General features: G+C 44.6%; 1 protein-coding gene across 4 annotated transcripts in view; it reads right to left on the reverse strand.

Moving 5' to 3' along the window:
- Positions 1–26,650, reverse strand: part of LOC135392883 (uncharacterized) — a 100,694-nt gene that overhangs the window by 47,620 nt on the left and 26,424 nt on the right. For 3 of the 4 annotated variants that reach the window (XM_064623548.1, XM_064623549.1, XM_064623551.1), the window contains exon 6: positions 7,021–7,055. The exons of the other annotated variant lie outside the window; for it this stretch is intronic. In XM_064623548.1, coding sequence (XP_064479618.1) covers positions 7,021–7,055 — 35 coding nt within the window. The remainder of the gene's footprint in view (positions 1–7,020; positions 7,056–26,650) is intronic. 4 annotated transcript variants of the gene reach the window in all.

Genomic DNA, 26,650 nt, shown 5'->3' on the forward strand with positions numbered 1-26,650 from the left:
TTTTTCTTTATATTAGTCTGTGTGTTTGTGTGCTCACTATGCGAAATGATAACTCTCATTTCAATATGCTTCTTTTGCTCGTAAGCTGTGGGGGTGGTAATGATACCGCAAATGAGCATTGATAGTTTTACTCAACAAACAATGAACTTGATCGATGAGTTTTTTGTGTGCACACCGCTATGTTGCAATAACATTGATTGTACGCCGGCTTTGACGACGCTTCGAAAAGCCCGCCACTTTCACGCATTAGGCCAGCGATCGGCGCAGAGAAACTGTGTTACGCGGGGCTTTTCTATCATTATTAAACAAAAACGGAGATAGATATGAATTCTTTGTTGTGTTGAGCACATACAGATTTTATACAACACAATATACGGAAATGCACATGCGGACCCATCACGAAACCCATCGCCGCTCAAAGTAATCGACCGTCTTTCGTTGCATTACTTTTCAGCTTTGAAACTAATCTTTTACGTCACTGTTACGTCAAAATGACGTTGGGTCACGGTCAGAGATTAGGGCCGAGAGGCTGCGAAGGAAAACTAGGTATAAATTTCAATTGAAATGGGCGGAATTTAAGGGCGGAGTATTTCGTGGAAGCCCGGCCCTACAGCTTGTGACGTAAAGTAATCGAGGTCGATTAGTTTAGATGAGAATAGGGCCCCTAGAGCACATTCTTCTCCATTGCCCACACTACCAACCTTCCCAAACCATACTCTTTCTGTATACCATAGGACTTCGATCCTAATTGTGACGGGGCTCATCATTTCATTCCCCGCATCGCCACCAGCAATGGGGCAGAGTATCGTCCCTGGCGATGGAACTCCGAAGTCATCATCTTGTAATAAAGTTGTTGTTGTTAATGGCTCTTCGGGGAAACATTACAGGTGTCAAAGCCCGGACCAAAATATAAGGTAACCACGTGAAACGGGACTGCAAATTTGAGTTAAAGCTATTTTTAACATTACAATTATTGATAGGAGTTCTGAGTCGCTCATTCTTCCACCGCCTGACCAATAGTCACAGTATGCTACATACTGCCAGGCTTATAGTAAATTGCTCCGGGAATGGTAATAGGACGACGTTTTCAATGGCAGCCCTTACAGCGACTTGAATTGGATGGAGCGATAAAGCGATTTGGAACATCTGCACTGAAAACTAATAATATAAATATTACAAGAAGGGATAACGGATATGAAATACATATGTGGCTTCAAAATTAGGCATTACATGTCTAGCACATTGTCCTAGACATCCTAAATCACAACGTGTGTGTATAGTGTCCAGTTCTTAACCAGTTAGGGAAGATTTCTTAACATTATCTGCTCTGTATAATTACGTTCTTTCTCATTGCAGGATAATGCGTCGTAAGCCTCTTCGTCAGCACGTAGTGCGTAGTAGGTAAGTTGTAAGGCTGGTGTGTATTGTGCGGTTTGTTCATTTTATTGTGCAAATAAGAAGAGAGGACAATTATTGTTCAGCATACTTGCGATATTTAATTTCTCCGCATTTGAACATTTTTTTCAATGACCTTTATGCTAGCGCACAATGCAAGATATTCCTATTTTACCCATGTGAAACAAGTAAGACACAAACTGATATTTAAAATGATATTCAGCAAACCAAAAAAAAAAGATAAGAAAATTCTTTGTGCATGTTGCAGCTTAGTCTCGCTATTCCGCAGTCACTAAATGATGTAACTGGCATACACAACATGGGCGTGGATTCTTATTATAGCAAGTAAGCTGAGCAACGACGACAAATGACACAGAGCCACATTTGAATCTGAATTTTGGGGTCGTCAACACTGGAACTCATGACCATCACATGATTGATGACTGTTTCAGTACACATAATTTTCCAGCATTAACTCACATCTTGTATTGCCAGAAATAAATAGCACTTGCGGTAGAGGAAGTACTGGCTCCGGTGTATATGAGCAAGGCCCATGATGTCAAACAGGCGCAGCAACTTGGTGATGCTGCTACCAGAGAAAAGATTGCTGGGCACATTGCAATATTGCCCACAGGTTTCTCATGAACAAGTGGCTGGCTGTTCCACTGGTTGCTGTGGCCATTCTCACAAGTGATTGCAAGCGTTCCCATTGTTGTGAGCTGCACGTTTGTGAGTGATGATGAGCACCCGGTGCACACTTTAGGAGTTCTATATAGTCTTAGGAGTTCGATGGACATGTCGGGCACTGGTGAAGGCTGCGCTACAGACCTGAGAGTAATATTTGATCTTACTGACATGACAAAACTTCAAGAGTCATACAACCCCACACTGTGAACAAAAAAAAAAGAAAACGCTCCAGGAAATGTATCACACAATTATTTCCTGCCTTTGCTAGTTTGTTATAGCATCTCTGCTATATTTGTAATAATAAGAGCAAGTGGGGAGTCAGGTGGCAAAACCCCACTGCCGTAAAGGAATGTAAGTATTAACTGCTTTCTTGCAGATGATAATGAAGCAGACAGCGAAGGTAAAGAGCATCCTCCCACAATGTATTGTAATACTTAGTCATCACCATCCAACTCATCAACAATATGGCGCGTATCTACCACATCTATTCGCCTGTTTGGTTAGCAGAAGGTTAGGTAATGTACAGGGGGAGTAAAAAATTGTGCACTCACTCTGCATCACTGTCATTGCTAAGCTCCGAGCTAAGTTGGTAAGACGGGTCATCACACGAAGCCTCTGACCTATATCAGATGGCAGCGAATCATCAGTACGGCCTCATACACAGATGTATAAAATTAACCACATTTATGTTTTACCACTAGATTGGCACTCTATAGCCTTCGCTAGTTTTGTAACACAAAACAGTTTTGTATTCAGTATGACAAGCCCAACCACCCCATGCTTTTTCAGTGCAATGTGAACAGTACTGAAAAAATATGCATGATATTGCACACTTAATTTCCTGGGTTCCTCCTCAAAACTGACAATATCGGCTGTGTCATCATGCCCTGGTGATGAAACTGACAAGGAAACAGGTGAAGGCTCCACAGCAAGCGTTGATGATCTAGGGAGAGCTTGGACACTATCGGATGGCTCAGGGACCTCCACTATGACCAAACGAGGTGGATCCTCTGTAGGCACTGTATGAGTGGTTGCATCTTGTGCGGGTGGTCTCCATTGTTTGACTGTGGGCTTTCCTCCAAATGTCTCTCATCTGTATGTGTTGCAGCATTTTTCATTGCATGCCGAGGCCCTGTGATTGGGACGGAATTGCAGTGAGCAACTTACATCTTTAAAGCGAGTGACTAGTTTGACTGTGCACAAAATACTGTTTTCAGGACCATAATGACTTGCTATATTCCACATATACACAAACACCGAGATATAGTTACATTATGATTGACTTTTAACCAAACTGATGTTTGGAGTAAAAATTGTTAAACATGCAAGGGTAAAATAAACAACTAGTTTGCATCCGACGACCAGAATGCAAAATGTGTTGTAGTTAGTCAATATGGTTTTACAACGGGTCTTTGCAGAGTTTCAGACCCAATGATGCAGTATGAACAGAAATTGTGCCACCTTTGTCACTACCTGAAGATGCAGTGTAATGCACACCAGACTCCTAGGAGTCAGGTGGGGAGGGTTGTGATACACCTTTTAAAAAAAGAACCAGAATACATCAGCGCGTGCAGGCTTTGTCTCATCTGTATATTTTTCTTCCATTTTCCTTCTGTCAACTGAACTACGAAAACACAGCACACATTTCCCCGATACTGCCCATGCAGTTGCCCTACGATCTTGACTACGGCAAACCATAGGGCAAACTCATGAGTACCACTCCGGCAGGGAGCGCGATACAAGTTTCAGGAAATGTGCCGATGACAAATATTGCGGCTCAATACGTATTTTTCAAAAATTTTTAAAAAGCTCAAAATTATTTTTCACCATACTGACTTGTCTCTTCAAAAGGAACTGGCACTGCACCGTGGCCGTGTTCCTGTGCATCAATCAAAGATGTGGAGTAAACAATATGTGAACCTGAGGTGATCAGGAAAGTTAGGGACTTACGCCTATCGTAGCTCGAAGAAGCTGATGCGATGAAGATGCGTTGAGACCAACCAGAGGATCAATGAAAACCGAAGGGACCACGTCAGATTTCAAAATGTGGTTTCGTCTTTCCTGGACGAGATATGCCGAGCCCCCGCCGAGGTCTGTCAGACTCTTCGAAGCAATCCGCGGTAAAGTCCACGGAACAGAGGTCGCTTTGATTCGTAGTACTGCCATCCGAGGCGACGAACCTTTGCTATCCATAGTTGTCGACGCTGGCACTTCGGAAAACCGAAAAATGATACTCCTGTTGTGTGCTTTTTGTTGTTCTTGCAGTGAACCTGTGTCCTCCCATTGCCACAAACACGTTCAGCAACGTCGAATTAGCAGAAAGGCGGCACGTATTGAAATATCGAAAGTACGAAAAGCCACTGGTGACTGCTAGACAGGCGACAGGCGTCCGAGGCACGGCGGAGCAGACACCGGAACTCGACACCGGTGACGTCACCAGTGATCGGAGTGCGGCTTTCAATCGGGGGTAGTGTCCAAAGTTCAAAATTCAATAAACAATTCCCAGGGCCGAATCCAAAGGAAAGCTTTTGCATGGTGGCTCCAGGAAACACGAGAACTTGTATAACAACGCCCGCAAACTTTGCATGATAGCTCAGGACAGTCCCTTTAAAGCGGTACCCTGTGGCCCCCGGTAACTCAGAGCATTGAGGCACGTACCTCCTTGTTCGATTAACTTCACGACGGTGTAGGGTCCGCCAAAGGTAGCCCGAGGTACTCGTCAAGCAACTACTTTGTCTCCTTCCCGAATGTCCAGGACATGGGACGGTGTAACGCTTGAAAGAGCTGCGCTTCATGCTCTTCATGATCTTCTGGTACCTTGCTAGCTCTTCTGAGCATTTGAGGTGTTCTTTGAGGTCAAGACAGCCGGCTAACCCCATTTGCTGATGAGCTTGGAAATGTGGGACTGTTTGGAAGGCAACAAAATGTGGGCTGCAACTAAGAGACTCGTATGGGACCTATTGTGATGTTTTACTGCACTCTCGAGGGCGCATTTCCACCCACCTTCGTAGCAGGGTAGACTACAAAGTATTGTTTAATATATCTAATCGCTCTTTCTGGAAATCCATTTGCGGCTGGGTGGTATGCAGTGGTGGTATGAAGCGCGATCCTCTTTCCTGTGTCCAACTTCTCAGTCGCCTGCTCCTGAAGGCCGGTCCTCTCAAGGAGATTAATGACACTTTGCACACCTTTCCTTCCCTGTCAGGCTGCAGCCATGCGTGTGCTTTGGTTAGTTGGCAAAAGAAAGGCTCGAGAAAAAAGGTTGGAACTCCTTCCCCCTTTCTCATAAGCTTCGCAAAGTATCACCTGTGTGTTCCGGGAGTAACAGAGTGCCCGTAGGTTGCCGATATTTCGCCTTATGAAGTTGGCACATGCGGCCGATACGTATTCCCGGGTCAGGCCAAGTGCTTTGTGATCTTGTTACACATATACGCCAAAATCCATCATGGTCCCCTCAGTGTGGGCTGTCAAGATAGAGCAACAAAACCTTCAAGAATCTCTGGTGCCAGAACTGTGCAATCTAGACATCATAGACAGCAAAAGCTGCCCTTAAAAACTCGAGAGTATGCGGTTGCATTGTTGTGATCCTTCCGTGTCATTAACCAACTACCCAACCTTAGAACCTTAGTGAGCAGGATCTGCATGTGTTGCAAAAAATGTCTGCACATGTACATTGGAACGGCTGCTGGGAGGAAGTTTTGAAGTAAGAAAGAAATGATCTGTGTAACAGCAGATATAGTAGATTTCCTCACGTCAGGAGTTGCATATCTAAAGAAGGCAGTCAGATGTCGTCGTTATATGTAGTTATGTAGAGGTTATGGAACGTAAAAATCCCCCTCCTATCATATCAGGTGATGTAATCTGCAGGCACACCTACCACAATCACTTGCATCTCCCAGTTGGCATTACGCCTTGCGTCAGCGATGGATCCAGAACGAAAATTCAAGGCATGCTTGTTTTATTTTTTGTGGGCCTTTATTAAATGAAAGCGGTTAGGCCTCACTGTTTCCTCACTGTGACTAAAATTCCTCAGATTTCGGTTGATGTGAACATATTGGACGTTACTGCACACTGAGAGAGTGCCTGTATCCAAACATGTCAAGAAAGTTTGCCCTTAAGTGAATAACTAAGGTCCGTGTTAAAAATCGGAGGGAAAATTTTTTTTTGAATTCTGAGCGATCTTGGTGGCTTTAATGGGGAAATAGTTATCGTGGCCAGATTCCGCATGTGCCTTGTGTGTTACATCCATTGGATGAATTAATTAACTCTCAGTAATAAGAAGTATAAACATAAAGTATAACAAATTGGAAGTGTACATCGGCATTGCGTTCAAGGGTCGGCTCGCGGGGTGCGTGGTGATTGATAGTGCGCGACGATCGGTAACGTGTCGCAAGTGACCGTCGCAGACGAAGCCAAGGACCCATTGCTATGGGCTAACTAGTCACCATGGTCCTGCTGCACTATCGCATACTACTAGTACAATGCATAGATTATATATTATAATGCATAATATTATATAATGCAAGATTCATTACGCTTTCATTCCACAATTTCAACTAGGCTGGCCTATAACAACGTGCACACTTGTGTTAACCCTGGGAATGTCGCAATATGTACACGCTCGTACTGGAACAAAGTATTCCGCTTTCAGAAACATATCGCGGGCAAAATTGCTGAACCTGGCTCGGCATGTTATGTTTCGGCCAAATATGCGTCTATAGGGCACGACCCTTCAAACTTTGTGAGCAGTTTCTTGCGCTACAACGGAGACATATGAGTCAAATAGAAGTTTAGGAACTTAGGAACGTTCATGATTAGACGCAAACAAATGGAGTAGTTCCCCATTTCAGAGGAAGTCTCGATTAGAGTTAGACAGAAACTAGGGAAAGGGGAGTGTGCCTCAAATCGCTAGAATCACAGTAGAGGGAATGCTCTTACCGAAGAAGTTTGCATCTGTAGCTTTGACTGGGGAGCTGAAAGAAAATGGGAGGGCGAGGCTTAGAGAGAGAGAGCGAACTTCAAATAAAATAAAGGGTACACTCTAAATCTTTTCACACCTTTAAAGGTGTAACAACGTGCATGGCGCACGCCTTTTTAGGTGTAATTTTGGTAACATCATAATGGAGCACGGTTTCGCACAAATTTTCTTTACTCGAGTGTTGTCTGTCCTCCAAAAATTCAGTCTTGCAACATCTCAACATTGTTCAACAGTATTGTAGACACTTGCGCGTGCTCGATTATCGATAGCGATGCATATATGCATTAGCTCGTACCTACGATATCCAAGACATAATGAAAGCAAGATTTGCACTGACACTTGATCTTTAGTAATGCTTTCCAAATTTTGCAAAATATCATTCTGGAGATGCAATGTTACGCAACCAGGTTGAATGTTCATAGCGCACACCTTTAAAGGTGTGAAAAAGTTTACAGTATATTACGAAATCATGAATATAATCATATTCATTATTATGGCCATGGTAAAATGTTACCACCCCGAGGCGAAAATCTGGACTGGTCCCGGAATGGTTCCAGGACGGTGGCAATGTGGTTGAGGTAAATATTGTTTCCAGCAGCGTGTGTCGGAGATTTCCGGCGCACGTCAAAAGAACCCCAGGTGGGCGAAATTATCCGCATCCCTACCCTGCACCACGTGCAGCATGTCGCCACACAAGTGGGATTCATTTTACGTGTAAATCTACTCCCAGTTTGAATTTAGGCTGGTTCCAGTTGAATGTGGGTGGTCCCAGCTGAATTTCCAAGTGGATTGGCATTGTTCCACTTTGGTGAAATCGTTGGTACCACTCTGGGCTCTGACGGTTCCATAAGTTCCAGCTGGAGCCTCACAGGTACCACTTTGTTCCCACAATGGTCGATTAATCCACTTAAGATGTCAAGGACAGCTTCCCCTTCTGAGATGTCATGGGAGAGGGGTCCACTCTTGCCATAGTAACCTTCTGGTTTTCTTTCTCTATTATTTTGATCGATTTTAGCACATGCATTATCTGTTTAGATTGTTTTTTTATCCAGCTGCATCTGCGATAAAATATATGCTGTAACTTAAATTCTGCAGTATTCTCATCTAAACCTGAATGTTATGAGACAAAGTACCAGCAAAATGTCAAAAGACACATTCAAATGATGACAAAAACTACGCTCAATAATTAGAAGAAGAAGAAAAACAAAGAAGGAAAGGTAATTGCAGAGGCTGATTCAATGCAAATGCAAGAAGTATGAAGACGCCTCCCAGCTGGAAATTTGAACTGGGGTCTTAAGTGGACCCAATTGTGTACCAAAGTGGCTTCTAGTGGAACAAACTGCTTCCAGTTCGGGTGAAGCATTTCCACTTGACTGCCAGGTGGTGTCCAACTTGTTCGAACCAAGTTCTAGTTGGGCAGGATCCACTAAGCTTTGGAGATTGAAGTGGTTCCATTAGAGTGGCAAGTGGGCTTGACGAAATTCCAGTTTGCAGCAATGTGATTGAAGTTGAGTGCAAATGGACTTTTGCACCATTGCAGCCAGGTTTCACTTTAGACCAATGATGGATTGTGCCAGATCCCTGTGATCATAAATTAGTTGTACTAATAGGCGCAATTAATATGGGCACAAATATTAACAACGAAAATAAATAAATCAAAATAGCGATATAACAAACAAAACAAAAGCATAAATGTGTGCGAAGTTATGCACACAACTCCACGTACATGACTAGCTTGCAAAACGTTTTGTGCAATACGCTACGCGACGTGAGGTTTCGAGGACTTCGAAACCGCAACAATAACTATAATGCTCTCATCGTCAAATACGACCAAGCGCCATTGGCATCAACTGAGAATCTGTTGTAAACTTGGAAGTTTGCAATTTCTGTTGGTGTCTAAGGGCCAGTTCTCACTTGGCGATGCCCGACGCGGCGTCGTGAGCGGGCGGTGGAAATAGAAGCGCATTTCCGGAGTCGGGAGAGGAGAGACGTTGAGAAAAAAAAAAAAAAAACTACCATGCCGAACTTCTTTCACGAGAGCTCCCGAGAACGACAGCTGGCAACCAATTAGGTGACACAGAAAGGCCACGCCTCCTGGTTTTTCGTCTGCTTTGGACGGCGGAACGCCATTGTGGTGGGAACATGAAAATCGTGCGCGCTGACGGGGCGGCGGAAATGCTCCTCTACATCCGCCGCCCGCTCACGACGCCGCGTCGGGCGTCGCCAAGTGAGAACTGGCCCTTAGACACAGCCTGGTAAATTGTGTGTTTCCTCCTGTCTTTCACCACGTCAGGCCGTATAACAATGTGAAGATCTTTGCATTTGTGTAGCGAGGTGCTCTGTTATGCATCTTGTTCCTGAACCTGTGCACCAGCAGCTATATTACGACTGATGGTGACAATAAAGGGTAACCGGCGGTCAGACTTGTACGTATTTGGAGTATTGTATTTAAAATACTGTATTTTAAATACAATTTGCGGTATTTTGGTACTCTACTCAATACTTTTTGTTTTGTGTATTTGTACCAGGGTGTCGAACCGAACCCGAACCCGAACCGAAAACCGTACCCGAACCGTTATTTTTGCCGGAACCGAACCCGAACCGAAATTTTCATGACACTGTTGAACCCGAACCGGAGCAGAACCGTAAAAAATAATAGCGGTAACCGGTTCGCAACAAAACGGTTCGGACATAAAAGAAGTCAGCATAAGAGTTCCTCTCTATCCCCGAACGAAGACACATTGGTATCATCATCACGCGCCTATGGATTTCAGAAATGTTCACCTAGCAGTCAGACGACGACGTATAGTAAGTATACTTTCAGCGTCTTTTTAACATGTTGAAGCGCAGTTGCCCTTGTGAGCGCCGCGGCTAGCGCCCCACGCACGCGGTGCGGCGTGGGGCACTCTTCAGAGACGAGGTGCCACGCGGACGAATGAAACACGAATGGAGTAGGCCAGTTATATAGCTCTACAGGACGAATATGTGATCAAATAAGCGCCCAAGATTTCCCTTTACACGTGAGCAGTGCAAATTAAACAAGTCAGAAACATGAGAAGTGGAGAAGGAGCGTACGCAGAACGGTGACTGTTTGATTGGTCGTGGTTTGAAAAGTAAATGTGGTTCTGCTTATTGGTAGCGCAGCTGTGTCGTGACACATTGCCGTTGTGTTGTGGATTAACTAGTACACTGCTGTGAGCTCGGACAGAGTAAGGCTGGCAGGCTTATTTTCGACATGCTTCAGTACGGTTTCAGATCGATTCACGAAGGCGATTGCGAAGGCAGTGTGCCGGCATGTACTGTCGTCTATGTTACGCTGTCCATCTTATTAGGCTTCCTTCAAGTGTATCTTGCTGGCACTGTGCGTGTGAAAAAAGAGATTTTGGGAACAGAAAGTAGCAGGACTACACCGCTTCAACAGCGTGAACTCTAGTTGTAATAAGTGTTCATCCATTTCTCATTTCTCTCGCTAAAGGGCTACCTCACCGCTAGAGACGTCAATGCAGACAACAGCAGTAAGCTATTAGCCACGCATTTCCTGATAAAAGCAGTTTTATGGAAAATATAAAACGGAAGCGTTGAACCGGTTCGCGAACCGGTTCGGGGCTGCGAACCGGTTTGCGAACCGGTTCGATTTCTGGTGTGGCCGAACCGGAACTGAACCGGAACGAAATCAAAACAACGCGAACCCGAACCCGAACCGAACCCGTATTTTTTGCGGTTCGACACCCTGATTTGTACTCTATTTAAAATACATTTTATGGTATTTTCTACTCAATACTCTAATTACATATTTTTGATCTCCCTCTCAAACTTTTTGTCTCGTCTTTCCATTATCTTGCTTGTTCAGTGAAAACTTCCTCGAAGTCCCTCGGACTTGACCCGGACATTGGCCCTTCTTGGAAGTTCCCATTTAGATATCAATTGCCCCGTGTGTACTAGTCCTTGGCCAGTAGAGGGTTCTATTTTGTGTGCCCTGACGCGGTGACGCCGAATTCTGACTTCGCCGAGCAGGCACTTGCTAGAAGTTTGCTTTGTTCTGGGTCACATATACTTAGTGGAGTTATGTGGTATCTCTTTGTCATCTTTTTGGGACTTATGTTTAGATGACTCCTATCACAACTCCTATGACGGCTATGGCGGCTAGCGTAGTGCGCGGGCTTTAGGTGATTCATGTCACATAGCGGCGACTTGCCGCATTGACCAGTGACCGGTGACTTTTTGCGTTCAAGGATAAATAGTATCTTAATTGCATTTCAAATACTTTTTGAAGTATTTTGTACTCTATCTTAATTACGTTAATTTTCATGTATTTATCTTCATTACATTCTAACGTTAGTATTTATTACCTTATCTTAAATACATTTCTGAGTATCTTGTACATGTCTGCCGGCAGTGTACCATGTAGGTCGGTTGTGAATAGTCATCCTCAAATACCAAATGTGAACCAAGGTGCGTACAGCAGTGTCGCGGATTTAAATCCGGGGATTTGATTTAAATCCATCAAAGGGCTCGTGGATTTGATTTGGGATTTGATTTACGGAGAAAATATGACGAGAATTTCGATTTGGATTGGATCACATTTTTGACAGATGATTTGGATTTGGATTGAATCACGTTTTTTTTCGACGGAATTGGATGTGTATTTGGTCGAGCTCCTTAAGGGAAATGGTTGGGATTTTGCCTGCTGCCCAATTTGACGTTGCCGGACAGGCAGATTCTTCGTCAGTCGTATCTAAGGCCGTCTCTGTAATTACGTTTTTACAAGATATTTGGATGAACTGCATTTCACATATGTTTACACATGATGCAATACAACTCTTAATGAGGGGATAGTTAAAAATATGTTTGGATTTGGGATGGCTTGCCTTGCATCCTGTCATATCTGTTCTCAATGTCCCACCGAAAGTTCCGTTTCGCTCAAAAAGAAATCCCGTGATTTTTTTATTGGGTGAAGCAGTCTACGGACACTGTCTGTAGACTGCTTCGATCTTAAGAAGTTGTCTGTCTGTCAGACATACCACATCTGAGGCCTATAGACATCTTTCCTTCCGAGCACTAAAGGTACGCCATGGAATACTCTCACACATAATCACATGGACAGTTCGACGTCTAATTCACAACGGTATCACAGCTTTCTATGATATCTTAGAAATGGAACGCATTGGAGAAAGCGCACCACTGGTTCGCTGAGCTCACACTCTAAAAACTGTGACACTTTAGTGATACATGAAACAGGTGTGACACTTCTGTGCCAGCCCAAACTTGGATTTGAAAAGTGCCACAGAGCGAACTTATTCCCTATGGAGCTACGGGAAACATGCTTACGGTTGTCACCGAGGTGATCGAGGTGTCATAGCCTGGGACGGCGTGTGACACTTGCTGCAGATGCGGCCGTTGCCCGTGACACATGGTTTGATATTTTCGCTGTTTGAACGCTCTATATTTTCTCATTCAGCTGCCAACAATGGGCAAGTCTTGGCCAGCTCAAGCGAAGAACACGCACGAGGTTTCTCGCGTCCTGTTCCATCTCCTAACAATGGCTTATTTAAATCGCTTTCGAGAATACTCGGGCGACTCAGGCGTTGATGTTACTGGAACACGTCGAGGAATCTGTGGGTGTGATCAATGCGAGTGCCTGTAATATATGAGATCGTACCGTTCGCATCCGTGTGCCCGACAGGGTGGTCGTGTGGGCACCCTCCGGTGAAGCACGGACGTATCGGTGAGTTCTTTGGAGTGTGTTTTCTTTTCAGAACGATCAACGCAATGAAATCGCGTAAACACAGGAAGACTGGATGATAAACGTGAGCCAAGTGTGTCGCGTTGTCTCTGTGTCTCTGCCCTGCTGATGAACGCAAGCACACTTTCGGAAACCACTTTGCTTTCCCGAAAGCATTAGGAAATACCGAACTTCATGCATGGGGAATTGTTGCCAAGCAGACAATCATATGCGCGGTTGCACCACGTGCGCGACCTGCATTATTCTGCATAATAAGCGTCCCTCACCAGTTAACATTCAAATCTGTGCGCTATAATTCTTTGCCAGGCGAAATGACAAGTTGCAGTGATAGAGAAAAATTCAAACGTTTTTGAGTAGCTCCCGAGAATGGAGTCTTTGCGGCCTATTTTTCTTCTTACTTCACTGCGCCGTTTCTTCTGATTATGTTCTGCATTTCGTTTGTCTTCAGCTATCTCTTTTTTAATGTGTAGTGATATAAACTGGCCACTTATGCTTAAGGCCTGCAGAACCCTTATTAGTAAGTTTCAGAATAGCGCGTGAAAAAATACCGAGTCGCCAACGCCAACACCAATGAAACTCTTTTGCTCATTCTTCAGTTTCAGTTTATTTTTTCTTTGCGGATAGAAGTCGGGATAAAAAGCCATTAGGCTTGACAGTTCTATTCAGTTACTATTCCTTTCTTCAGGACATCCCTGTATTTCGAGATGCATTTCGAGCAAGGCTGCCATCTTAGGAGGGTTTCTACGGATTCATTCACCAGGAGGGTCTTGAACTCCGTGCACGCCGATTAGCTCGCAGTGTGTCTATTCTGAAATAAAATGTTTTTTTTTTCTTTTCACGTGACCCCTAGCGTGTGAGCGTGCCTTCCGCGTGCATGAGGTGTCAGTGTCAGCTGCATGTTTCGCCCATCTCTGAAGTATATATACAGCCACATTCTGACTACCTTTTGCATGAAAATTAAGTAGCTGTCTCACGCTCAATCGGACGCATTGTTTGTTCCCCTGTGTGGTCGTGGGCGCGAACTGAATGCACTACCTAGATTATTGTGATTGGGATTGAGACAACACACTCAGCTTTTATGCAAATAGGCAATGTCTTGACAACGAGGGCAACGTCACGACTGGCGCCATGGGGGAATGTGCATCCTGGACCGACTTCTAAAGGAACTCTACCGACATTAGTCCGAAAGCGTCTAAGGAAAAGGAAAGCGCCATCGTGACCATGAGACCACCTGCACTCTAAAAATAGAGCTTCACCGTACAGCAGGCCGACGGCCAGCCATTGTACAGATTAATGCCTTTATCACTGTTCATTTGTTGAAAACGGGACTATAAGCCTTTCGGCATACTTAACTACATAAGTGTCCCAAAAAAAGGCGTGCGCCTCCCGTTTTCAGCTAATCAACAGCGTTAAATGCATCATTCTGTACCACGCTTGAGAATGTTTAGGAAATTATCTGCCACAGCTGCGACCGTAGAAAGTACGCGGCCAACTAACGACAATCTATATATTCTGTGACAAAAATATTTTCCCCCTGCGCCTCATGGCCCCAGAGATACAACGTCCAAAAGTTGACGAAAATACCACTGCGCAAAATTGCCGTTTCACGTAATTATTTTTTACGCAAACTCCCAAAATAATTTTCAATTTATTTTTGTCCTGGAATGGTTTTCATAAGCTAGGCTTCTACTTATTGCTTATAAAAAAATGGGAGGGGGGGTTCGTTGGGACCAATCTGCCTGATCTCACGTGGAATCACCCAGCTATAGTGTTCTCATCGTCAAACGCGACCAAGCGCCATCGGCATCAACTCACAATCTGTTGGAAGTTGAAAGTTTCTGTTGGCGTCTAAGACATGTGCCCCTTACTCGGAAAAAGTAATTGATTACCGTTACCGTTACTTCTACGCAAAAAGTAATCGATTACCGTTATCAATTACTCGACTCCAAATGTAATTGAGTAACGAAGCAGAAGAGTAGAAAAGTATTTGAAAAGTAACGCGTTACTTCGGTGGTTACTCTGCCTTCAGGTAAATTATACCCGTCTTTGTGTGCCCCAGAAAAGAAAAGAAAAAACGTTTAACAGCGGAACAACTGAAATAGCACGACAAACAAAAAACGCCTAAGACAGGTAGATCTTAGTGCACTAAGATCTAGTGACTAAGTGCACGTTGATCTGATTGTAGAGAACATTGGCGTGGAACTTCCCCATTACTCACTAAACCTCCAATGCTTCAAGTACCACGCTGGCGCAGGAAGGGATTAGGGAGAGTACCCTCAAATTCCAGTACGTTATTACGATGACGAGGGGCTTGACTTGGGGCAGAACATCTGAAAGATAAGTTAATCTCTACTGGAAAAGTCATTATAATCACTGAGTAACCGATTACTCGGAAAGGTAACTGATTATTCAAAAAAAATACTAAAAAAGTAATTGATTACAAGTAACGAAATTACTAGTAACGCGTTACGCACAAGTCTGCGTCTAAGACACAGCCTTGTAAATTAGGTGTTTCCTCCTGTTTTTCACCCTGTCAGACCGCATAAAAATGTGAACATATTTACATTTGTGTAGCGAGGTGCTCTGATATGCATCTTGTTCCTGAACTTAAGCACCTGCAGCTCCATTACGACTTATTGTGACTAAGGGTAACCGGCGATGTATCATGCAGATCGGTTGTGAATAGTCATCCTCAAATCCTAAATGTGAACCACGGTGTGCACCACAGATCGGGAAGTTACCTGTCGAAAAGAACTCGTTACGAGTTAAGTTACCGTGTGAAAAATGTAACTAAGTTAGTAATGAAGTTGATGAGTAGAATGAGTGGGCATTGGAACTTTGTGTCAACGATGTGGCCTCATGCTGCTATCTTCTTATCCCTACAGCTGTTTGCACTCCCACGCCCGGTTGATGCCTCGTGTGCAGTTAACCTAACCGCATTATCAGACGTACGGAATCACTGGACCTTCCCGCAAAACTTTAGTCCTCGTGTCAGTGCTACAAGACCTGTTCGCCTCTCGTCTTCATCGACTTTGACTGTCCCACCACCTATCCGCCACCCGGACAATTTAAGCAACTGGTTTGGTGAACGCTGCTTCAGTGGGCATGGGAACTTTGTGTCAACGATGCTGCCTCATTCTTCTATCCTATTATCCCAACAGGCTGGTACACTGCCCTCTCTGTATGCTAAGAAATCCAGTAGCCGCTACTTGTTAGTCTTCCCATGCCCACATGTTATGCACTTTAGCATATCTGAATGCTTCAGTGCTGTTGGCATGGTACTCGCGCTAAGTGGCGACGTGGAACTTATTCCGGGTCCCCCCGACGACACCCTGGCTAAGCAATTGTCCGATATGGTTGCAGTGTTAAAGGAGCTCAAAACCCAGACGAACTCTGTCAGCCGACAACAGGAAGGCATTCTCGGCGCCATTCAAACTCTTCAAACCGGGCAGCATGAAATCTCGTATCAATTGTCTGATCTAAGCTCGCGCCTTTCTTCTGTTGAGACAATGAAACCCGCTGTCGAATTGATGCATCAAGAACTGGATGCTCTCAAGGCAGCGAACCACGACCTTCGTAGCCGTCTTGACGACATTGAAAATAGATCTCGAAGAGATAATCTGATATTTCGTGGTATCGCCGACTCCCCTGCCGCATCCTGGACTGAATCTGAATCTAAAGTTGTAGCCTTCCATATCTGTCAACTACATATCCCTGTACCCAGCAATGCCTTCGAACGTGTTCACCGCATAGGGACTTAAGGGCAGAACGGACTGCGCCCCATTATCGCAAAGTTTTCTTCCTTTAAACTCCGAGAAGCCATTTTGCATCAAAAGTCGAAGCTAAATATTCCATTCAGGAGGAGTTCTGCCCGGCTACTAGACTAGCTAGGAAAAAATTTGTTCGAATATGGACTTGCGCAGAACACTCAGTTTCAACTCCGTTTCAACAAGCTCTGGATTGGTGACCATTGTTACATGTACGATCCTCCCAGCTGTTCTGTACAATGCGTTTCCAAAAGAACTGGGGATATTCCAATCGTTGCAGTGGCTTCCTCGTCACGAGATAAGATAACATAGTTGAACGTGCAAGGTCTATCCCAAACGTCGACGGCTCCTCGTCTTCATCCAACAACAATGCTGTTGTCGAGCTTTCCCGTGATCCCCAAAATGTTGGATCTCCCATATGCCTGCGTCCTAGACGTGACGGAAATCGTTCCCAATAACCATCACCATCACACGGCCACTAGAAGTCGCTCAACCACCCCCAGAATATCTCTACTGTATACCAACATCCGTAGTTTAATCAATAAACGAGATGACCTTTGCTCCGTCATCGACTCATGCGATGCGGACATTATCTTTCTTACTGAAACCTGGCTGTCAGCTAAAATATCCCAATCAGCACAATGCACTGAAAGTCGAGTGCAATAGGGGTGAGCGGCATGTATCTTATCAGTGTTCTTTAGTTTCACGAGTCTGTTCAAGGCCTTCCACATACCCGTTCACCCCTATTGCACTCGACTTTCTGTACATTGTGCTGCTTGGGATGTAACTCTGAACTCTTTTCCTGTTGTAAACACTACACTATATACCGTGCTGATAGACCGAGCAGATCTGGTGCTGGCGGATTGATTGCAGTGTCAAATAGTCTTGCCTCCTCTCCCATACATATAGATTGCAATCTTGAAACCCTGTGGATAACTGCTGATTGCTTACACAAGCCCGTAATTCTTGGCATTTGTTATCGTCCTCCTTCAGATAATAGTGAGTTTTAGTATACCGTTGATAAAGTTATCGTGCCTATCGGAACCAATCGCAGTGGTGCGTGACTCAGAATCTTATCCACTGATTGGTTCCGGTTGATACGGTTCGACGCAAGCCACGTTATCAACGATCTTCTAAAACTCTCTAATTGGTTTTTCGTTAACGAGCTGTATGACGCATTAAACCTTATAAACGTACGTTTTCCTAATACACCATTGTTCGTGCTGGGCGACTTCAACTTTCCAGCTATAGTTTGGAGCTCGCCTTCGCCTCACGTATGTGTTAGCTCTGGTGACGCTGCTGATTTAATTGATATATGTCACGACTTAGTTACTGCACCAACTCGGATAGTTGGAGATAGTGCAAATATTCTTGACCTTGTCCTCACATCCCACCCCGCTTTGGTGTCTGATATTTTGTACCTGCCTGCCTTAAGCGACCATGTTGTTATGCCTTTTTTCATCAACCTGCCATGTGTTTACCGAGTGAGGCATAACAAAATCATCCGGAATTACAAGAGGGCTCATTTCGACATCATCAATCTCGAACTAGGCAGGTTTTTAGACAATTTCATCGATGAGTTCCGCGATCGCCTGCTTCAAGAGAACTGGACCTCATTTACAAATAAGGCTGACGACCTTGTTGATCAATTCATCCCTCTCACCACAATTGTAGCCATGCCTGATTCTCCATGGTTCAATCGCACCATCAGGCGACTAAGAAATCGAAAAAGGAGGCTTTTCAAAACTTTACGGCATTCCCGAACCCAACCCAACTGGTTGCGCTACAACAACAACAACTTTATTTTTGGCTTTGGAGAGCGGGGAGGTTCATCGCCAGAGGCAATACTCTACCCCATTGCTAGTGGGAATGTGGGGAATAAAATAACGAGCTCCTTCACAATAACGATCGAAGTCCGATGGTGTCCAGAAATGTCAGAAGAGCTTTGAGCGCAGAGCGTTGCTGGGCTGGATTAGGCCAGGGACCAAGCAATTTCGATAGGGAGAATGGGCGAGAGTCCAGCTGACGAAGAGACTCGCTAGCTAGAGACTACAAGATAGCTGCTAGGCAATACAAAACTGCCATCAAGGACGCAAAGCTTACCTTCTTTTCTTCAACTCTACCGCAGTTATTAACAAACAATCCCAAACAATTCTGGTACGTTGTCAACAAACAGGTGCCCTCCTCCTTATCTTTAACGGATAATAACGGTACGGCTGTCCCTGATTCCGACATTGCTGACGTGTTTAACAATCCCCCCCCCCCATCTTCTGTAGTACTTTTTCTACTACCAATTCCGTCCCTTCTGTTCTAGCTCCCCGTAACATTCAGTCCGGCTGGAATTGCCAAGGTCATAGGCAGATTAAGCCTATCTTCTAGCGCTGGGGTTGACAATATAAATGCCAAGTTTTTGAAAAACACCAAGCTGTACTCATCTTTGATTCTCAGCAAAATCTTTGAACAATCCTTGGAGACTGGGCATTTGCCTGACGCCTGGAAAATTGGAAAAGTCGTGCCGGTGCACGAGTCCGGGAGTAAGAATCTAGCTACTAACCTCCGACCCATATCTCTCACTAGCGTGCCATCTAAAATCTTAGAGCATATCATCTATACTCACTTAGTCAACCACCTTGAATCTATCTCATTCTTCAACTCCTATCAACATGGCTTCCGTAAACAGTTCTCATGTGAGTCCCAACTAGTATCTTTCATTCATGATATCCACTCTTTTGCAGACAGAGGTCTTGAGGGTGACTGTTTATTCCTGGATTTTAGTAAAGCGTTCGACAAGGTATCGCACAGACTTTTACTTCTCAAATTAGCTGGACTTAATATCGATCCTAAAGTTATCTCATGGATTCATTCGTTCCTGATAGGCCGCTTACAATTTGTCACTGCTAACAAAACTAACTCCGCACAGTCCCAAGTATATTCCGGCATACCCCAAGGTTCTGTCCTAGGCCCCTTACTTTTTCTCATTTACATCAACGACCTCCCCGACTGCATCTCTTCCTCCATTCCACTCTACGCTGACGATTGTGTCATATATCAAGCGATTCATTCTAGCTCAGATACTAACTCTCTTCAGTCTGATCTCGCCTCGCTTCATAACTGGTGTTCGACATGGTCCATGGAACTCAACATTAACAAATGCAAGCATTTAAGGATCTCCTGCAGCCGTAACGCCACCTATATTCCCGTTTATACAATTGGCAACTCCACCTTGGAGTCCGTAACTTCATACAAATAACTTGGGGTTCAAATAGAGGCTGACCTTTCTTAGAAATCCCACGTTTCCCTCATGTGCAGTTCTGCCAACTCCTCATTGGGTTTCATTCGTCGCACTTTCTATATGGTTCCCTCAAACGTTAAACTGCACCTGTACAGATCCCTCGTGCGTCCCAAGCTCGAGTACGCTGCTTCGGTTTGGGACCCCGGAAGCAATAACCTTACTAAGATGCTAGAATCCATTCAAAATCACGCAGCACATCTTATCATGGGAAACTACAACCGCACAGCAAGTGTTTCTCTTATGAAACAGCCATCTACAGCTACCCCTACTAGCCTGTCGTCGTAAAGTTGCTCGCTTATCACTTTTTCATAAAATATTCTATCATGACGATCTCATCCTCTCCTCTTACATATCATCGCCCACGTGTACCTCCCACCGCTTGGATCACTTTCGAAAAGTTAAAATCCATCACGCAAATACTAGTTCTTTCTCCGACTCCTTTTTCATTCGCACCGCACGTGACTGGAACAGGTTACCGAGTAACATTGTTACCATACAGGACTTGCCCTTTTCTAGGGATTCCATTACAGAGTTGTTTTCTACATAACCCATTTTCGCATCCATGCTCTCCTGTTTGCCGGTTTCTATGTACTATGTCTTTATATTATACGTTAATTGTTGCTTCTTTATTTATTTTGAGGCTTGAGACTGTGGCTCTTTTGTAATATTTAATAATTTTTTTTTCATGTACACTTATATGCTTACAGTCTGTTCATTCCGCATTCTTTGAGCGCCCAGTGCGCCTTTTTGTCACTGCTTGTATGCGTTTGTATTGATGTATTGAAGCCCCTCTTTTGTGTCCTTGTGGCCCTGAGGGTACTGAAAATAAATGAATAAAAATAAAGTTCTTCAGCCTGAAGTGTAAGTCGCAGTTACGGAGTTACTAAAAAAAGAACGAGTTACTTCCAAGTTACTTCGGACACAAAATAGCACTACACAGGTGCAGCGCGCGTGAGCAGTTGAGTTACACATTTATTTGCCTGCGGAGGAGTGCAACACGCTTAGATCGTTTTCGTTTAAGTCCAACGATATGGCCCCTCCCTGTTTGTAAGCGAATGACGCCATAGTGTTGGAGGACGCCACAAATTTTGTAGAATTGAACTACGCTCGAAGCTAGAGGTGAACAAGGTCGCGCCCGAAAGCCACGGTCTTGAGGGAATTACGACGGCCCCTGAAAGGGACGCGACCTTCGGTCCTACTTTTCTTTCAATGGGAGGCAGCGAACATGTGCCCGTTCGTGGAACCCAGCCCTCTCCTTCGTTTGTTTCGGATTTAGTCTGTCTACCAACGTCATGATGAAGTTTCTCTAGCAGTGGTCTATTCGAACGCTTTGCATCTTACTCCCTGTGGCCGCACAATGGTTCAGCTTCAGTTCAATGGCAGCGGTTCTTACTTCCTGAATAGAATACTGTCATTGATTGAATATCACGTTTTACGGCAAAAAATGCCATGAAAGAACCGGAGAGAAAGGAAGACAATATGTGGACGTGAGTGAAAAGGGAATTAAAAATAACTTGGGACTTAGCTTAAGTTACATTGATAAAGTTACCTGAAAAAGAAACAAGTTCCTCAGAAAGTTGCCACAGCGCAAAAATACCGAGTTAGTTCCAAGTTACCAAAAAAAGGAACTTATAGTTACAGTAAAGAGTTACCTCGAACTGTGGTGTGCATAGTACATGGTGACACCATCGACACAGTTCGACACACCATCTACTGTGCGGATTTACATTGTTGGAAAAATGAGAAAGAGCGACTGATAATGACCTTTGTAATTTCGCACCTGGATGTATCACCGAAGTTTGCATCAAATTGTGGAATATCACATTATTTTTTCAGTGCTGTCACTTTACCGCATGAAAACTGAATATATGTACCATGTATCTGTTATCACACCTGTTACATACGGCGTGGAGTGAATGTGCGTGATAAATTAATGAAGCAGAGGGGTGGGAATTGATTGTCTTAGCTACCTTCTTTATACATCTTCAGATTCATTCATACAGGCTTCAGAATACATTCCTGTTCAGAAATAATTTGAATGATGTTGAGGCCTGGTCCATTTATGGCTGCCACCTGAGCCCTCTTTAGAATGGAATTCGATTTCTGGTTCCGTCATCTACTTGCAAGTTGATTCTGGACCTAGAAATCTGCTTCCACTTTTCAGTGGATCTCCTTGCAAGTGCATTCATGTATTTATAGATTTGGAAATGGAAGTCATTTCTAGCTGAAAGTATCATTTCTGGTATCATAATCCACTTACAAGTGGATTCATTTAAACAGTTTTCTAACTGGGCACGGTACTGCGGGCGGCTTTCAATTCAAATTCAAATTCAAACGCCGAAAGGGCGAGAGTGCCAGTCGGAATTTGAACGCGTCGCATCCCGTGTGTAGCATTTACGTGATTTTTAGAGCGCTTTCTAAGACAATGCGATAACATTGGTTCCTGTGAAACACATTGTCAATATCCCGGAGGAGTTTTGACGTTAAAGGAGCAGTCTAAGACCGAGAAAAGAAAATTAGTTTTTGATCGTGATGGAATGTCCGATCACTAAATAACGTTTTCACGCAAGAAATATGAGCGTAGCAGAAAAATATCGCACGCAGCACGATTGATTCTCACGAGTGCGGAGAGCTCTCTCCTACTCCCGTGGAAGACACGTGAGAAATGACGGGCCCCTTCGTCACGATGTGACGTTCTACGTTGCGTCCACTCCTAGGGCTCGCAAGTGACCTCGGCTGCGATCAGACTCCGACAATTGTCAAGGTGACGGCGGGCTCCTTTCGCGCTCGTTGTTCTGCCGAGAGACGGATGCGCATCAGAAACGGCTACCTTTCTTTTCTTTTTTTTACAGAACATGGCGTCGGAAACATTGGTCGTCTGATCAGTCTGCCGCCAGTCGATTCTTTTCGGTTGCACGGTGAAGACACGCAGTGCAACGAAATCGGGAACTCGCGTGTGGATTGAGGTCAGCACTCCTCCAAAAAGGGAATGGGGACGTGCAGGTGCAGTGCGAGTGAAAGTTGTGATCGTTGAACTAGTTCAATAAGTTGAAAACAGAAAGAACGCACTTTGTTGGTCTTGTTTTCCAGCAACGAATACGAGGTGAGTCGCGTCATGTTGCATCGCTTCGCGAACAGCACGAACCACCACCCTGCTTATTGCCTCATGTGAGACGCTGGCACTTTTCGTTAGTTGGAGACGTGTATAATAAACAAAAACAATGTCTATAAGACACACGATCGCGTTACCATTATGAGCGTAATGTTTTATTGTTCGTTTGCACCTCTGTTTTATGCCTCAAACCAACAGAACATAATGAACCGCTCTCAACAAGGAGCATGCCGTGGCCGAAGCAGACGAATTTTCCGTAGCGACTGAGAGGACGTTTAACGTTTGACGTCACAGTCAACGGGGGGTGGTTTGTGGCTGGAGCGCGCGAGCCTCCCGCCACGGAAGCGATTTTATAAATCGGATTGCGCTGTAACAAAATATTGTTCAGCCGAAATATTTTACGAGAATGATTTTTACACACTGCTTGACAAATTAAAAACGGTTTTCAGCCATTCAAGTTTCCTTTCCATGCTCCTTTAAGAAGACGTACACAGCGTACAGGGAAGAACCGGACGAAGACACGCCAAACGGACTGCACACAGTGCTTGTTCTGGTGTTAGAAGGTTTGAGTCCTTACCGTGATGCTTTGATTATTGCGAATTAGATGCTTCATTTCAGGAAATTAGGAGGAACTTGTGAAACAGAATAAGAAGAGTTTATAAACATTCGGAACATATGATGGGGGATAATAAGGGGATACATTTCGCGACATGCGTGGAGGACAGGGTTGTCATCTTCTCGGAGAAAACAAAAGATGTGAGGCAGTCAACAAAACGCCATGCTTCCAGTGGTCCTTGAGTGCATCGCACAATCAACACAGTAATGTGCCTTGTCTAGACGCAGTGAGTTATTACAGGTAATACGCATGAGATGCATTGATTATTTCTTTCTGCTCAGTGTATGCTTTTAGCAGAATAAACAATATTTCTTTGAATAATATGTGTATTTTTACGCATTATTTTTGGCCATGCATTCAGTGGTCCCAGCTACTAAGTGGCGTTATCCGGGACCACTTAGCAGAGGGGACCGCCTGACCAATTCCACTGGTGCCACTTCCACTGGGGCCATCATGATAATAATAACAATAGGGGGTTTACGTCGCGAGACAACCATAATAAAACTAGTTCCACATTGAGCTGGCCCCATTCACTAAATGGTCCCACATTCAAAGAGGGACCTGAACTCCAATATGAATAATCTACCTTGAAATGGTCCCACTCCAGACTTTTGCCTGGGCCAGCTTTTACCGAAATCAACACAACAGCAATAATGTCCGGAATCCAGCGCGTCGTGTGTGCGTAAGAGTTGTGGGGAAATCTGACTTCAGTATTGTTATTTGCCATTCTGTAGCGACAGTTGTGTTTCCCTGGTGGTGACCCATACATACAAGTACATGCCGACTATGCTGAAGTACATACAAGGCGTTCGTAGGTGGAGCAGATAATTATTTTTACGACAGCTCATTAAGGGTTGGGGGCTTTTTCACGGTTTGGCTTGTGGTGTGAAGACGACAGAAAGCCGGATTCAGGATTGTAAGCTAATGAACCGTGCTGCTTTGGTGATTTTGTGGTTGCTGTATTTTTTCTCGATGACGAAAGGAACGAGTTTCGCACTGGGTGGGGTAGTTTTCCTATAGAGTGAATGTACGAGGGGTATTCACGTGAAACCTGGACTTTTCATTTTTCGCAAAATTAAAATGAACTTACAGGCGAGAAATTAGTTTTATTTTTCAACGTAATCTCCAGCTGCACTAATGCACTTGCCCCAGCGTTTCACGAGGGCTTGGATGCCAGCAGCGTAGAAATCCTTATCGGCGCATAGCAGCCATGATCGGACTGTATTCTTGACCTCGTCGTCGCAGCTGAAGTGACGCCCCCCAAGGCTCGAAGAGATGGAAATCGCTGGGGACGACGTCTGGACTGTAAGGGGGATGTGGCAGCAACTCCCAGCCAAGTTCCTGTAAGGTGCGTGTCGTGAGATGCGCGGTATGCGGGCGTGCAATGTCCTGTAGGAGGAGGGCCCCTTTGGTGATGAGGTCCGGCCGCTTTTGCTTCAGCGCATTATGCACATCCCTGAGAACCTGGCAGTAATATGCACTATTGATGGTGGTACCTCTGGGCAGAAAATCAAGATGAACAACGCCAGCCTTGTCCCAGCAAAACGTGGCCATGATCTTACCCGGAGACGAGCTGCTTCGGAACTTCTTGGGAGCTGGCGAGCCCGGATGCTTCGACTGTTTTGATGCGCGTTTAGACTCAGGAGTGAATGGCGCACCCCCGTTTCATCGCACGTGATGATCCGATCAAGGAACGGCTGTCCTTCAGTGTCGGAACGGTGTACCTTACCTCTTGGGAGCTTTCCAGTCTTCTCTGCCGGTCGGATAGTCCTGCTCTGATGTACGGCCGTCTCGAAACCGTTTGCACCACTCAAACGCTTGGCTGCGGCTAACTGTATCGTGGCCATATTGATCCTGAAGTCTTCTATGAATTTCAGATGACTTCACTCCTGCATTCACGAGAAATTTCATGACAATTCGCTGTTCGATGTGCGCGCGAACCTCGTTGTCGGCTACCTTGTCCTGCACGTGTCTTCTGTTTTTCAGAAACTTTGGACCACCACGTGGTGAACGCGGGTTCGTGTCCCGTGTGAAAATGACGAAAAGAAGTAGCGCGAGACATTTGTGCACTCAGGAGACAGAAGTCAAGGTTTCCCAGGGAACACATGGTAGTCAACTAGACGTCCAGACCTGTTCTAGCCCTAGACTTTAGGGATAGTGCCCAAACTAGACGTTGACTAGACGTCTAAAAGTCTTACCATTATTTAGACGTCTAAAATTAGTGATTTACTAGACATCTTGTAGACATTTAGTAATTGACGTCTAATTGTAGACGTCTTGTAGCTGGCCTTGTATGTACCACATATTAGAAATCATTTAAGATTTTTGTTTTATTAGCTTTTTAAGAGGTGTGAACACATTCACACATCAAATACAGTCACTATATTATAAGAGGTGGTTCTAAGCTTAGCTTTCAGGCTTACAAAACTGAAGTTCAATTGTTACAAAACATATGCAGGAAACTGAATTACTTGATGGCAGAGTTAACATAATTGTGGTGTTCAAGTTGTCCGTGAACCGGCCCTGGTGAGTGAGTCTGTTCGCCTTCTGATCCCGAAATCGCTGGTTCGAACCCGGCCAAAAACAGCAGCAACTTAGTGCCAGGATACAGGTTGCTTAGACATGCCATCTTCCACAAGGAACATTAAATACGGTGTGTTATGTGGTGAGCTTTCATTGCACATTTAAGGACACTCAGGTGGGCAATCCACAGACCAACTGCTGTGGCGTCGCTCATGATCTCAGTTGTCTCGCAATGTAAACCCCAATTGTTATTAAGTCTTCCATGCTGGTATCTGTCCACAAGAGTCGTCACAAGAAATCCAAAAAATGTAGCCAAATGCAGAAAGAGAACTGGAATTAGGAGGGCCATCCAAAAATAAGTTTCCCGATATTTGTTATTTAAAGGAAACACCACTAGGACAAACTGAATGGTGTAGTAGTTGGGTGTGACATCCCGGCACTGCAGATGTTGGTTAATGGAGTGCCGTTCACCTAATGTGTCAGGCATTCAAGCATGGATGTAATATTTCCGAGTACGTCTGACTATCCTAGTACGGA

Source organism: Ornithodoros turicata, chromosome 4 (genome assembly GCF_037126465.1).
Source record: "Ornithodoros turicata isolate Travis chromosome 4, ASM3712646v1, whole genome shotgun sequence".
Taxonomy (NCBI): Eukaryota; Metazoa; Arthropoda; class Arachnida; order Ixodida; family Argasidae; genus Ornithodoros; species Ornithodoros turicata.